The sequence below is a fragment of the Saccopteryx leptura genome, chromosome 5 (genome assembly GCF_036850995.1).
Source record: "Saccopteryx leptura isolate mSacLep1 chromosome 5, mSacLep1_pri_phased_curated, whole genome shotgun sequence".
NCBI lineage: Eukaryota > Metazoa > Chordata > Mammalia > Chiroptera > Emballonuridae > Saccopteryx > Saccopteryx leptura.
In genome coordinates, this window is record NC_089507.1 from 81,613,083 (window position 1) to 81,628,126 (window position 15,044).

Genomic DNA, 15,044 nt, shown 5'->3' on the forward strand with positions numbered 1-15,044 from the left:
TCTAATTAGGAACGTTTTACCAGTTCCTCCTGATGCATCTAAGAAGATTTCTCCAACCCCGTTATTGACGGTTTGCATTTGATCGTAAATGCCTTTTGCTCAAGCATTAGCTTAGGAATATTTGATTGCACATATGACAGAAGATCACCCATGTTGTAATTGTGTTCACGACTCAATTCTACATCGAATGAAGCAGCAGCAGATCGATTTGGTGATGGCATTCCCAATTGATTGAGAACTTTGTTCGTGATTTCTAAGAACAAATCTTCAGTCATTATCAACGCTTCATTGTAGATTTCTGCTGTGAAATTCATGTTCATAATTGAATTTTCCTTGCGTATTCGACGAAAAATATCTTCAGCCATGTGCAATTTATATTTCTCCCATAACATTGAAATGAAATTGCAAAATATTTAGTATAGCATGTGTTGCTTTTACGTACAACAGATGGTGCTGTTTTTAAAAACATGTTTTTAGCCTGACCTGTGGTGGCGCAGTGGATCAAGCATTGACCTGGAACGCTGAAGTCACAGGTTCAAAACCCTGGGCTTGCCTGGTCAAGGCACATATGGGACTTGATGCTTTCTGCTCCTCCCCCACCTCCTCTCTCTCTCTCTCTCTCTTTAAAATGAATAAATAAAAATAATTAAAAAAAATGTTTTTACCTGTCACAGGTGTGACATCTATATTATAAATAGTAGGTATAAAAACGCGTGTATTCGAATGCAACGTGTCAAAATTTCAAAGCAGTCGGTGAAGAACTTTTGGAGACTTAAGATTTTGAATAAACGGTCATTTACATTTTTATTTATATAGATTAGGTGTGGTAATACTGAAAAAAAAATCACTTTAGTTTTTGGAACTCTTCAATTAGTCATAATATTCCTCTTGTTGCATTAATATTTGTTTTTATACCAATTTCCTATAACTCTGGGATAGGGAGGAACTGCTCTTTTACCAATTGTTAGTTGTTTTTGCAGTTTGACAACAGATGGGAATAACTTTTTCCTCCTGTAGCTGTTATAACAAGTGACCACAAACTTGATGGCTGACAGCAGTGATTGTCAGCTGGTGTGCTGCAAGAATTTTTAAAACATGCAATACCTGACTATTTAACCAGGGGCACTGACTTCTTAGATTGTCAAATAAAAAAATGACAACAGCCAACGCAACAATAGCCATCCGGTGTGAATGAATCACAGTTACACTTTTTTTTTGGTCAGATCAGCAAGAGAGATATTTTTTGGTATACTGCAGAATTTTAGTAATTAGTTTATGAGTGCCATGAGATGAGAAAGGTTGAAAATTGCTGGATTAAAGCAATAGACTTCTTATCATACAGTTCTATAGGTCAGAAGTCTGACACGGGTCTCGGGGCTAAAATCAGGTGTTGGCTGGTCGGCATTTCTTTCTGGAGTTTCTCGGGAGACTGTTATTTGTCTTTTCAGGTTCTAGAGCAGGGGTCTCAAACTCGCGGCCCGCGGACCGCATGCGGCCCACCCATCAATTTTGTGCGGCCGCAGACTGGCCCGCAGACTAATCCCCGAAGTTTTTTTTTTTTTTTTGTATTTTTCTGAAGCTGGAAATGGGGAGAGACAGTCAGACAGACTCCCGCATGCGTCCGACCGGGATCCACCCGGCACGCCCACCAGGGGCGCCGCTCTGCCCACCAGGGGGCGATGCTCTGCCCCTCTGGGGCGTCGCTCTGCCGCTACCAGAGCCACTGTAGCGCCTGGGGCAGAGGCCAAGGAGCCATCCCCAGCGCCCGGGCCATCTTTACTCCAATGGAGCCTTGGCTGCGGGAGGGGAAGAGAGAGACAGAGAGGAAGGAGGGGGGGTGGAGAAGCAAATGGGCGCTTCTCCTATGTGCCCTGGCCGGGAATCGAACCCGGGTCCCCCGCACGCCAGGCCGACGCTCTACCGCTGAGCCAACCGGCCAGGGCCTAATCCACGAAGTTTGATTAGTCTGCCGGCCGCACAAAATTGGTGGGGCTGCGAGTTTGAGACCCCTGTTCTAGAGTGTCTGTCTATTCCTTGGCTCATAGTCTCTTTCCTCCATCTTCAAAGCCAGTAATGTAATTATCTCTCTGGCCCAGCTTCCAGCATCACATCTTTCTCTGACTCCTACCTCCACCTTATACCTTTTTAAGAACACTTGTGATTACATTGGGCTCATTCAGATAAAACAAGATAATCTCCCCATTTCGAGGTCAGCTGATAAGCAACTTTATATCCCCTTATTGTAGTTGTAACCTAACAGTCCACAGGCTTTGTGGATTAGGACTTGGACACCATTTTCTGCCGCCTACATCTCCCATCCTTCCCAAAAGACTGAACTCAGTTTTAGCTTCAAAAAACAAAAAAACCTTAATGTTGTAGGTACCTTTTTATACACTTGAAGTCCCTTGGCGTTGTAGTAGGAGGAGATACGACCTGGGTTTTCTTGACTTAACTGTAGGCTGTGATTGTAGTAGGAGGAGATACAACCTGGGTTTTCTTGACTTAACTGCAGGCTGTGAGGACACAAGGAGAGTAAAGGAGAAATAGTGAAGATCCTGGCCCTGAAGGGAGAAACTGGCCTCCCAGAGGCCCTTGGGTAAACCTTTACAGAGAATGGCCTTAGCATCACTGGTGTAATGTGGTGTGATTACTACATAGTTCTAGGGAGGTTTTATGCTCTATTTCTTTTTAGCTTTTCTCTTATTCATGACTTAATCTACTATGTTTGCAAAGTGAAAACAGACTCCCGCATGCGCCCGACCGGGATCCACCCGGCACGCCCACCAGGGGCTACGCTCTGCCCACCAGGAGGCGATGCTCTGCCCCTCCGGGGTGTCGCTCTGCTGCTTTGTGAATTTCTTAGTATTTGTAATGATTTACAGTAGTCCCCCTTTACCCACAGGGGGTATGTTCCAAGATCTCTAGTTGATGCCTGAAGCCATGAGTAGTACCGAACCCTACGTATACTCTGTTCTTTCCTATACATACATACATACATACCTGTGGTACAGTTTCTGGATTCTCTTTGGCATATCCAAATTGCCAGCATCACTCTTGCCCTTTGAGACCATTATTAAGTAAAATACGGGTTGCTTGACACAAGTACTGTGATACTGGTGTAGTCATCCTGATAACTGAGACAGCTGCGAAGTCATTAACAGGCAGACAGTGGATATGCTGAACAAAGGGATAATTCAGTTCTGGGTGAGACTGTACAAGGTTTCATCATGCTACTCATAACATAATTTAAAACATAAATTGTTTATATCTGGAATTTTTTATTTAATATATTTGGGCTGCAACTGACCACTGGTAACAAACTGAAAAGTGAAACTAATTAGGGGGACTACTGTATTTGAGCATTTTTGAATTCTTTGAAGGAGAGATTCTAAAAATCAACACATAAATAATTTATATGGTTGAGTCATTTTTCTAATTTATTGCTTGAGTTCATTATTTTAATTCAATTTATTACTTGAACTTATTTTTCCAGTTCCATACTTCTTGCTGGTGTCTGAAATATGTTATGTGAACATATTTTCCTAGGTGAAAACCTTAAGTCTTTTCACCATTCCTCCATTTGACCAGTCAGCAAGTAGTCACGAAGCATTACTGTGTGCCAGGCTCTCTGCTTGGCTCTGGGAACATGCTCGTGAACTTGACATGGTCCCTTCCTCCGTGGAGTTTTAGTCTAGTGGGGCTGTCAACACATAGTAAACAAAGTGGGTATGACTGAAAACTAAACTACTATTAATAATGAAAGAATCTGCAATATTTTTCTTGTCCTTTTTATGATTAGTTGGCTCATGATTTTTTTATTTTTATTTTTAGCACGCACGTGCGAGAGAGGGACAGACAGGAAGGGAGAGAGATGAGAAGCATCAGCTTTGTTGTTGTGACACTTTAGTTGTTGATTGATTGCTTTCTCATATGTGCCTTGATGGGGGGGGGGCTCTAGCTGAGCCAGTGACTTTGGGCTCAAGCCAGCAACCCAAGGGGTCAGATCTGTGATCCCACACTCAAGTCAGTGACTGTGCACTCAAGCCAGATGAGCCTGCGCTCAAGGCAGCGAGCGACATTGGGGTTTCGAACCTGAGTCCTCAGAGTCCCCAGTCAACGCTCTATCCTGTGTGCCACCACCTGGTCAGGCTGGCTCGTGAGTTTTAAATAAGACTTCAAAATATTTGGTGACTAAAATTGAAATTTTAACTACAACTACTGTTTACATTATAGGTTTATGTTTCTTGCTTATTTGAAGTCATCTAAAGTTTAGGTTGCTTTCTGAAATGAATTTTTAAGCAGATGTCATTTCTGAGCTTTTCTTAATATTTAATAAAGTCAAAGATTTGATTTTTGCAAATGAAATTTCCAATAACTTTTCTATATACATTTTTCAAGATGTTTCTAATTAAGGAAGGTTTAACACTAATTTTCATCTTTGTTCTTTTAGGAATGTTTTAAAGGAAGTTGGGCTACTCACAAGTTACTACATAAGAAAGCAAGTAAGTGAAATCACACATCTCTATACCATTATGCTTTAGAAATAGCTTTTGTGCCTGACCTGTGGTGGCGCAGTGGATGGAGCGTCGACTTGGAAATGCTGAGGTCGCCGGTTCGAAACCCTGGGCTTGCCTGGTCAAGGCACATATGGGAGTTGATGCTTCCAGCTCCTCCCCCCCTTCTCTCTCTCTGTCTCTCCTCTCTCTCTGTCTCTCTCTCTCTCTCTCTCTCTCTCTCTCTCTCTCTCTCTCTCTCCCTCTCCTCTCTAAAATGAATTAAAAAAAAAAAAAGAAGAAATAGCTTTTGTGTGAAAAACAAGAACTCTTATAGTTCTGAAAGTGTGTGTTGGAATATTCAGAAAGTACATACTTGAATATTGTGAAAGTGTAATCCAAAAGCTAGAATTTGGACATATGTTTTATTCTTTGTGGTATGTAATCATGTAAAATGTGGCTGAGAAATTTCTTTGTTGATTTTGTATGACACGTGACATGAAAACCTGAAGTGGTTGCTGGGATAGGTGGATCTCGCTTGAACAATGCCCGAGTGTCTGATCTTTAAGTACTCTTTCCTGTTCTAGAAGTGTTTGCATAGTGTAGGCCTTGTTTTTGTTTAGAGTGAAGTTTGATGGATTTTTCTACTCAAAAATATATTGCTTTGGTTTTTTTTTTTTGTCATTTAATGTTATTACTTGCAGTCTAATATTTAATTTGCTCTTTTGAAGTTACTTTATGAGACACCACAGAGTGAAACTATTGGCTGATTCTTAGCCCTTGCTGTCACCCACAGGGACGTAGCACTGAAATGGCCTTTCTTGCTCTGGCTAATTCATCTTGTAAATGCATGTCATTAGTGTCGCTGGCTTAAGACAGACATATCACAGTTACCTGAAAATTGATGGAGGTTTCTGTTCTTGGTGCATTGCCGTCCTGGTGGGTGAAGGTGGGCAGGCAGCACGTGGTCTTTGGTATAAGGGTTGTATTTCAGTTTACTGATCTTGGTATTTTTTTTTATTATTCATCTACTTGTATTTTTTTTTAGGAATTTGCTGATTTAGTAAAGTTTGGTAGATTGTTTTATATCCACCGTTTAAAAAGATATTCTCTGTGGTTTTGTAAAGTGAAGTTTATATTTAATGGAAATACTAGGCTATTATGGAAGGAAATGTGGTTAGAGCTGAGGAATGATGATTGTGAGTAAATGAGTTTATCAAAGTATATGACAGAATTGTTACCTCATATCAAATATAGAGATTGTTTATGCTCTTTGAACCAATTATTAACATTTTATAATCAAGGAAGTTAAAACAAAGGTAAGTAAAGGGTTGGAGTGAAACGGTATGTTGGTAAAAGAGCTTAGAATGGGTTTCTACCCCAGGCATTGCTAACTCACTGAACTATGCCTGTTTCTTCAATGCTGGATTTCTGAGGGTAGAGTTAGTTCATTAAGACCTGTACTATAAGACAATTAAACTGCTGATGTGCCCTAAGTAAAAAGAACATACTTACTATATTTTTCGCTCCATAAGACACACCTGACCATAAGACACACCTAGGGATTTCAGGAGGAAAGTAAGAAAAAAAATATTCTGAACCAAATGGTGTGTTAAAATATTTAATAAAATACCATTTTTTTCACTCCATAAGATGCACGGGCATTTTCCCCTCCACTTTGGGGGGGGGAAGGTGTGTCTTATGGAGCAAAAAATACGGTATTACTGTATTAAGCTGAGGCTATTTGGGATTTACTTACACTGTAGTAGTGCCCTCTTGGATCTTTGGGGATGGTTTTCTTCAGTGGGTGAGCCTAATACTCTTTTTAAACATTGTTTTATTGATTTGAAGGAGAGGGAGATAGAGCGAGAGGAAAAGCATCAACTTATTGTTTCACTTAGTTCCATCTAGCTGTGTACTCATCGTTCGCCTTCCTCACATGCCCCAACCAAGGGTTGAACCCCTGACCCCTGGTGCACCTTGTTGGCTCTTTATCCACTGAGCCAGCAGGCCAGTGCTCAACCCAACATTCTTCATCCCTTCGGGCTACGTTGGATAGAGACAGCCATCAGTTGGCTAGCCGTATATTTTTTCCACCCTAAAATCTTGATCCCAACGACACCATTAAGGACGACAATCCTAGAGAAGAGAGTGTCTGCAGGAGGGTGATCTCCAAAGCTACGGCAACTGTTGGGAAAGAATGTTGGGATAGGAAGGAACAGGGCATCATAGGAGACAACACTTTATTCCTAGAAACACTAGTGAGTTCGTGTCATGAGGATGATATGCTTAGGCTTTTTCTGTACTTTTTTTAATGTGCAGTGTGTACTGATCTCTAATTAAGGATACCTGGTTTTGTTTTGTTCATGTGGGATATTGGCCTGTAATTTGTTTTTAATATCTTTGGTTTTGACATTAGAGTAATTTTATTTCCAGTAAATTGGGAAATGTTTCTTCCTCTTCTGTTTTCTGGAATAGGTTATATAGAATTGGTGTTATTTCTTCCTTAAATGTTTGATAGAATTTACCAGTGAAACTATATGGACTTAGAGTTTTCTTGATTGCAGAAACTAATCAGTCCTTAGGAAAATTTCAAGTGTGAGTTAAGTAAATGACTCAACGGCAGGATTTATTTTTTGTGAGTCTTAGTAAAGACCATTTAGATTACAAAGCCTTCAAAGGCACATAATGCTGATGCGTGGGGTACATATTTCCTATACTGTCTTCCTGCCAGAGTGTACATAGCAGTGCTTGCTTTTCATGTGATCTGAAAAAGCTGTAGCACTTTACATCTTTTATTCTTTTTAAGTGGGGGGAGGGGGTTGGGGGTTGATGCTCTGCCCATCTGGGGCCGATGCTCACAATTGAGCTATTTTTAGCACCTGAGGCCAAGGCTCCACAAAGCCATTCTTAGCACCTGAAGCCGACACATTGAAATGAACTGAGCCACAGCTGTTGGGGGGAGGGAGGGAAGGTGCAGGGGTGGAGGAGAAGCAGATGGTTGCTTCTGTGTGCCCTGACTGGCAGTCAAACCCAGTACATCCATGTGCTGGGCTTATGCTCTACCACTGAACCAACTGGCCAGGGCTAAACGAACTGACTTTTGAAGTGCAAATTTTCGTAAGTATGTTCTTCAGAAAGAACTTGCCATATTTCAGTCTCATCTAGGTTGCTTTTTGGTTATGTTTTTTTTGTTTGAGGTCTGCTTTTAATTCTTATTTGAAAATACAGTGTGGAAAGCTTGGAAGGCAGATAAGCAGGAAGCTCTGAGAGATTTTACATCTTTGCTTCACCTTGTTCCCTCCCTAGGAGTATGTTAAAGCAAAAAGCCTTCATCTGGATTGTTCTGTCCTGGTTTCAGAGGTTCATATTTCAGACAAAAGCACTTGATGCAATTCATAGCTGAAGCAGGCATCAGTGGGCCTGCATGTCGAACTATGTTCTGTAATGTTTGACCCTGTTGCAGTGAATGTAGTCCATTTTTGTCCAGGGGTGAGAAACAGTTTCCAACCACATTAACATTCACAGTGGCTTTCTTGATCTTCATAGAGGAGAGAGATAATTTAAAATTCAGTAGCACAGTAGAACTTTTCTTTTTTTCCTGTTTTTATTCTTTTCTATTTCTCTACTTTATTGATGGATACATGAATTTACCCAAACTTCCAAACTGCCCTTTTTCTGTTCCACTTGTCTATCTGACCCCACCCTTACTTACTGGACTATCGCCCCTGAAACAGAAAAGTTCTAGGAAGCTGGTCAGCTGCCCCGAGGAGAAGCGTTCCAGGAAGCCGAAATCCTAGGACTGCAGAAGGGAGCACACCAGAATTGCTGACTCAACGCACACTTGCTCAAAGCTCTCCCCACCTTAGTAAATGTTTGCCTCAGAGTCTGTTTCGGTGCACTTCTCCCGGAGGAGTGCCCCGGCAGGTCTTTCTCCTCTAATAAAGCCTGCACACCTGGGGTTCCAGTGCCGTCTCATTCTTACATTTATGAGTAATATTATAATTGTCTTCTCTTCTAAAGTAATGTGAATGGATTGGCTGTATTTTTGCATTCCTGCATCTTTCTGCCCATATGAACTCCCTACCTTGGCTTCCTCATCTGAAAAATGAGGAATTTGACTATATTGTCTTTTTGTTGACTTGAGTCACTGTGCTGTATATTGTATCTCCAGAACTTATTTCTTATAACTGGAATTTTGTACCTTTGGATTACCTTCACCTATTTCACCGTTCCTCACTAGCTTAATATGGTACAATTTCTTAATATGGTACAATTTCATCTCTTCTGCCCCATTTTGTATTTGAAATAGATTTTTTTTTAAGGGGGGTGTTTTATTTTTCTCAAACACTTGTTTATGTTTCTCAAACACTTCAAATAAAAAATTATTTGAAGCCTGGCATTTTTTTTTAGGGTGAGAGGAGGGGAGATAGTGAGGCAGACTTCCACATGCGCCCAACCGGGATCTACCTGGCAACCCCGTGTGGGGCGGATACGCAAGTACCAGGCTATTTTTAGCTTCTGAGGCAGATGTGCTCCACTGGAGCTATCCTCAGTGCCTGAGGCCATACTTGAACCAATGAAGCCACTAGCTGCAGGAGGGGAAGAGGGAGAGAAGAGGGAAAGTAATGGGGGGAGAAACAGATGATCGCTTGCTCCTGTGTGTGACCGGGAATCAAACCCAGGATGTCCATATGCCAGGCTGACACTCTGTCCACTGAGCCACTGGCCAGGGCTGAGGCCTGACTTTCAAAACTTATGATAGCATGACAGTAATCAAGAAAAGGTTGGTTGTGCCTTGGGACATATATAGAGCAATTTTGGCAGAGGATGGATTTGAATTTCTTTATTTAAGATCTATTTAATTGTTTTATTTTACATTGTTGATAGAGGTACAGTTTGCTGGTGTCATACCATGGAGGGTCTGTTCTGTGTGAAAAGGATTCTTAGGTGCATTTCAATGAATTCAGCATTATGTGTTAATAACTAACCTGGTAAAGTGTTGTGGGTCTGTGGTTCTTAAATTTTTCTACTGAGTTTTCAGTAACTTTCTATTGAGTGTTCTCTCCCCTTTACCTTTTCCTACCTCCTTCTATTATCACTGTCCTGGAAAAGGGGAAATAATGCTTCTGAAACTTTTAAAGCTAAACATTTTTAATACATTTTTTAGATTTTATTTATTCATTTTTAGAGAGGGAGAGAGTAACAAAGAGAGGGAGAGAGAGAGAGAGGGAGGAAGGGAGGAGGAGCAGGAAGCATCAACTCCCATATGTGCCTTGACCAGGCAAGACCAGGGTTTTGAACCGGCGACCTCAGTGTTCCAGGTTGATGCTTTATCCACTGCACCACCACAGGCCAGGCCGTAAATTCTTTTTTAGAAATTAAATTTAATAGGGTAACATTGATCAATAAGAGTACGTAGGTTTTGGGTGAACATCTCTTATCATATGAACTGTTGAGTATGTTGTGTGCCCATCACCCCATGTCAAATCATTTCTTTCACTGTATATTTGTCAAAGCAATTTGAAATATTAACTGGAAATATTCATCAGCTAAGTGGGAAATTATTTATTTATATTTTTTACTTTAAATTTGCTTTGGGGTTATTTAGAATCTGTTCTTTTAGTAAGAGCACAGAATTCATTTTTAAGACCTGCTCTCAGAAGTTTTGCCTCAGCTCAGATTTTATATTTCAAAATGGGCTTCCTAAAAAATAATATTGTAGAGAGGATACGGTTAGCATTTACTTCGGAAAGGAGTTCTGCTAGGAGCTGTGGTATGAAACTTACCATGCGGTTAGCTAGGGCTTTTTCTCCCGGGACACATGGACCTTTGAGTTATCACAGGGTTGGGAACAAAGCAGGGAAGCTTGGTGATGAAGGGTAAGGTGGAGTTCGCTGGGTTTTTGTGCCTGGGCTCTTTGGTGTAGAGTTCAAACAAGTGATTAAGTAATTTGCTGCTCAGTAGCTTCACCACAGAAACATTTTTTTCTCTCTCCTTTTCTTTCATCCATCCGTCACGCAGAAGATGAAAAGGCAAAGCGAGAAGTGTCTTCCTGGACTCTAGAAAATGATATTAACACTGACCCGTGGGCAGGTTATCGATATACTGGTAAACTCCGACCACATTATCCACTGGTGAGTAAATAAGGTAATAAAACTTTAACTTTCTTTTAAACCAGTTTTTAGAATTTTCAGTTTTTTAAAAATGATACCTGTTATTTGTATTTTAATTATGAGTCATATAATCAGGATCAAGTTTGCATTCTTTTTTCTTTTTTTAAGTGAGAGGAAGGGAGATAGAGAAACAGACTCCTGACCGTGATCCACCCGGCATTCCCCCCCACCCTCCCTGTTGCTGATGCTTGAATCAACTGATCCATCCTCAGCACCTGGGCTAACGCTCAGACCAGTCACTTGGACCAGTTAACCACTGGCTGCAGGAGGGGGAGAGGAAGGGGGGAGATAAGCAGATGTTCGCTTTTCTTGTGTGCTCTGACCAAGACTTGGACCTGGGAGTCCATATGCCAGGCCGATGCTCTGCCCACTGAGCCAACTGGCCCGGGCCAAGTTTGCATACTAACTCTTCAATTTTTATGCTGCATCATTTGAAAGTTAATAGGGATAATTGGCAATCATGGAAGAAGTAGAAATAATTTTAGATGAAAGGATTAAAACTTCTTTAATCTTAGAATGTGGTAGAGTGGATATTTCTAGCTGGCATGTTAGTAGTGTATATTATTAACTTTCCTAAAATTTTTAAATGTGATGTATTTCGACTTTAATTTTTATATAGCTTCCCTGTCACTCCCACCCCTTTGTATATATCAGGTCTGCCGGAAAGTTCTGTCCCATTCCTATCACAAGTTTCGACACGGAAGCACATGTTTATTTGGCGCATGTGTGCCTCTCTTTTTTTTTTTTTTTTTTTAATTTCTGAAGCTGGAAACAGGGAGAGACAGTCAGACAGACTCCCGCATGCGCCCGACCGGGATCCACCCGGCACGCCCACCAGGGGCGATGCTCTGCCCACCAGGGGGTGATGCTCTGCCCCTCCGGGGCGTTGCTCTGCCGCGACCAGAGCCACTCCAGCGCCTGGGGCAGAGGCCAAGGAGCCATCCCCAGCGCCCGGGCCATCCTTGCTCCAATGGAGCCTTGGCCGCGGGAGGGGAAGAGAGAGACAGAGAGGAAGGAGGGGGTGGGGGGTGGAGAAGCAAATGGGTGCTTCTCCTATGTGCCCTGGCCGGGAATCAAACCCGGGTCCCCCGCACGCCAGGCCGACGCTCTACCGCTGAGCCAACCGGCCAGGGCCTGCCTCTCTATTTTTATCACTTAATGTATACATACTGACGTAGCAAATTAACTAAAACAAAGTTGATTCACGTTAGTCTTATGTGTGAAGCGATAGTGTACCCATGGCTACTGATAAAGTTCATTTACGCCACTGTAATTTTTACGAATTTCAACAAGGAAGAAATGCTACAGAAGCATGTAGAAATTTATTGAAAGTGTTTGGTGAAGGTTCAGTTTCTGATAGGACATGCAGAAGATGGTTCAAAAAATTCAAAACAGGTGACTTCGACCTTTCTGATAAGCCACATTCTGGGCGACCATCTCTGATCGATGACGATGTTGTTAAGACCATGTTGGAGCAAGATCCTTTTCTGACAACATTGGAGATCGCAGAAAGGCTTAATTCAGCTCAGCAAACCATTTTGGACCATATTCAGAAGATAGGATTGGTGTGGAAATATTCAAGATGGGTGCCACATGAATTAAGTCAGAAGAATTTGGATGATCGAGTCATCATATGCACATCTCTGCTTGCTCGGAACAAAATCGAGCCCTTCTTGAACTGGATGATATCTGGGGATGAAAAGTGGATTACCTATGAAAACATCATAAGGAAAAGGGCATATTGTGAACCTGGAAAACCTAGCCCTTCCACCTCTAAACCAAATTTGACTCTGAATAAGAGAATGTTGTGTATATGGTGGGACATTCGAGGACCAATACATTATGAGCTTTTAAAACCAAACGCAAAGCTCAATTTGGAGAAGTACTATTGGCAACTGGATAATTTAAAGACAGCAGTCCAAGAAAAGAGGCTGGCGATGTTCAATAGGAAGAACATCATACTGCATCATAATAATGCCAGGCCACATGCTGCTTTGGGGACTCATTAAAAAATTGCAGAACTAGGTTGGGAAATTCTGTCGCATCCACCATATTCCCCGGACTTAGCACCCTCCGACTATCACTTGTTTTTGTCCTTACAAAATTTCTTGAAGGGCAAAAAATTCAAAAACGAAGAATATATCAAACAAGCAATGGTTCAATTTTTCGCATCAAAAGATAAAACATTTTTCAAAAATGGGATATACAAATTGCTCTCACGCTGGCAAGAAATCATTAATAATAATGGCAATTGTATTATTAATAAAGTTTATTGACGGTAAGAAAAATTTGTATTTTGTTTTATTCCAAAAACGGACAGAACTTTCCGGTAGACCATATACTTGTCAGATGGGCTACAGAATGCTAACATAGGAATCCATTTAAGTTGAAATTTATTTGTCATCTGTAAATATTTTAAAATTTTTTACTGACTTTTTAAATAAAAGGAGTACATTTTTAATTTTAAAAATTTGTACAAGCCCTGGCCAGCTAGCTCAGTGGTGTAGTATCAGCCCTGTGTGTGGAAGTCCTGGGTTCGATTCCCGGTTAGGGCACACAGGAGAAATGCCCATCTGCTTCTCCATCCCTCCCTCTTTCCTTTCTCTCTATCTCTCTCTTCCCCTCCCGCAGCCAAGGTTCCATTGGAGCAAAGTAGGCCCAGGCACTGAGGATGGCTCCATGGCCTCCACTTCAGGTGCTAGAATGTCTCCGGTTGCAATGGAGCAACACCCCAGAGGGGCAGAACATCGCCCCCTGGTGGGCATGCCGGGTGGATCCTGGTCCGGCACATGTGGGAGTCTGTCTTCTCTGCCTCCCTACATCTCACTTCAGAAAAATACAAAAAAAAAAAAAAATTGTACAGATATCAACAATATAAGAAAGTCTTTGAAATCCTGTCTCCCAGAGGTAATAATTAGGACCATAATGGTGCATATTTATTTTATTGTTGTTCATTTGCCAGTTTGTTTAGAACAACATGGGCACCTTGTTGTCTGAGTGTAATGTTAAATCCAAGGCTTTGGCCACTTTCCCTCTTATGAGAGTTAACAGTCATTAGCACTAGGAAAAGGAAGCTTACATGAAATAGATGCATTATGATAATTAAGATGTCATTTAAAACTTTTTTCATTTAAATGAACTTTTTAGTGTTTTTTACCCCCACTTATTTCTGTTATTAGTAAATTTTAATAATGAGCATTGCTTTCATATTTGAGTTGGCTTTAACTAACTTACATCTTTGATGTTTTTAGATGCCAACGAGGCCAGTGCCAAGTTACATTCAAAGACCAGATTATGCTGATCACCCCTTAGGTAAATTCTGTTATGCTGACTTCTTCACTGTTCAATCTGTGAGCCTGATGACTACCGCAGAAGAGAGGAGTTTTTTTCTGGAGAAATTCTTCTGTGCTGGATTTCTAAAAATGTAAACATGGTTTTTTAAGACCTACTAGGACATTTGAGAGAATTAAAAGTCTTTTCTTATAAGAAATCGTCCCAATTCTGAAAACATTGTTTAAATGTTAAAGACTATATTCAACACAATATTGTATTTTGTGTTGTTACTGTATATCAAATTCTAGTTTAGAGAAAATTTTGATTTTTAACATGTCCTCCTACTTTAATTAAGTTATATGTATTGAGATAAAAACAGATGGTGGAGGCCTCAGATGAGTGCCTAACTAAAGACTGGACTGTAGCAGTGATAGAGCTAGTAGTAATGCTGATGATTATAGTAGAAATATGATGATTCTGTAACTGAGACTTTTTGTCACTGTGTCAGGCCCTGTGCCACAGTCTCACGTGTTACTACTGTAGTGGGTTCTGTTGTCTTCTCCATCTTGTAGATAATGGTAGTGAGACATCGGGGAGAAGATAGGTGATTTGCAGCACAAGTGGAACAGTCTCTGACTTCAGGGTCTGTAAACGTAATTTAAATTGGGTTATGTAAAATTACTGATTTTACATGTCAGAAATGGTTGAATGTTAGTATTTTCATGTGGTTTAGTCTACTAAGCTAATTGCTTTGTTCTCTAAAAAGTGGGAGACCATATTACATTTTTATGAATATAATTTAAAAATATAGTTAAACTTTACTATTTCAGATACATTGAAGGTAAAGATAGTCTGAATGATAGCCCTTGAGGATATATAATTTCATTAGTCCGTATTTAATATTTTGAATGTAGTTTCTGATAGGATAAAATGTTTCAGAGTGAAAAGTAAGCCCTACTTCCCAGAGGTATAATCATAATCACTATTAACCATTTCTTGTAGAACTTTCCAGAGATATTTTTATGTGTGTATATACATCAGCCCCTCACCCCAATTATATGGAATAGGAACAAACTATATATACCTTTTCACCTTGTTATAT

At 40.7% G+C, this 15,044-nt stretch overlaps 1 protein-coding gene across 1 annotated transcript in view; it reads left to right on the plus strand.

The window, feature by feature from the left end:
- The window catches only part of METAP1 (methionyl aminopeptidase 1), a 92,416-nt gene that overhangs the window by 55,459 nt on the left and 21,913 nt on the right, over positions 1 to 15,044 (plus strand). Inside the window, exons 2-4 of the mRNA XM_066385334.1 lie at positions 4,451 to 4,502; positions 10,518 to 10,630; positions 13,921 to 13,981. Coding sequence (XP_066241431.1) covers positions 4,451 to 4,502; positions 10,518 to 10,630; positions 13,921 to 13,981 — 226 coding nt within the window. The remainder of the gene's footprint in view (positions 1 to 4,450; positions 4,503 to 10,517; positions 10,631 to 13,920; positions 13,982 to 15,044) is intronic.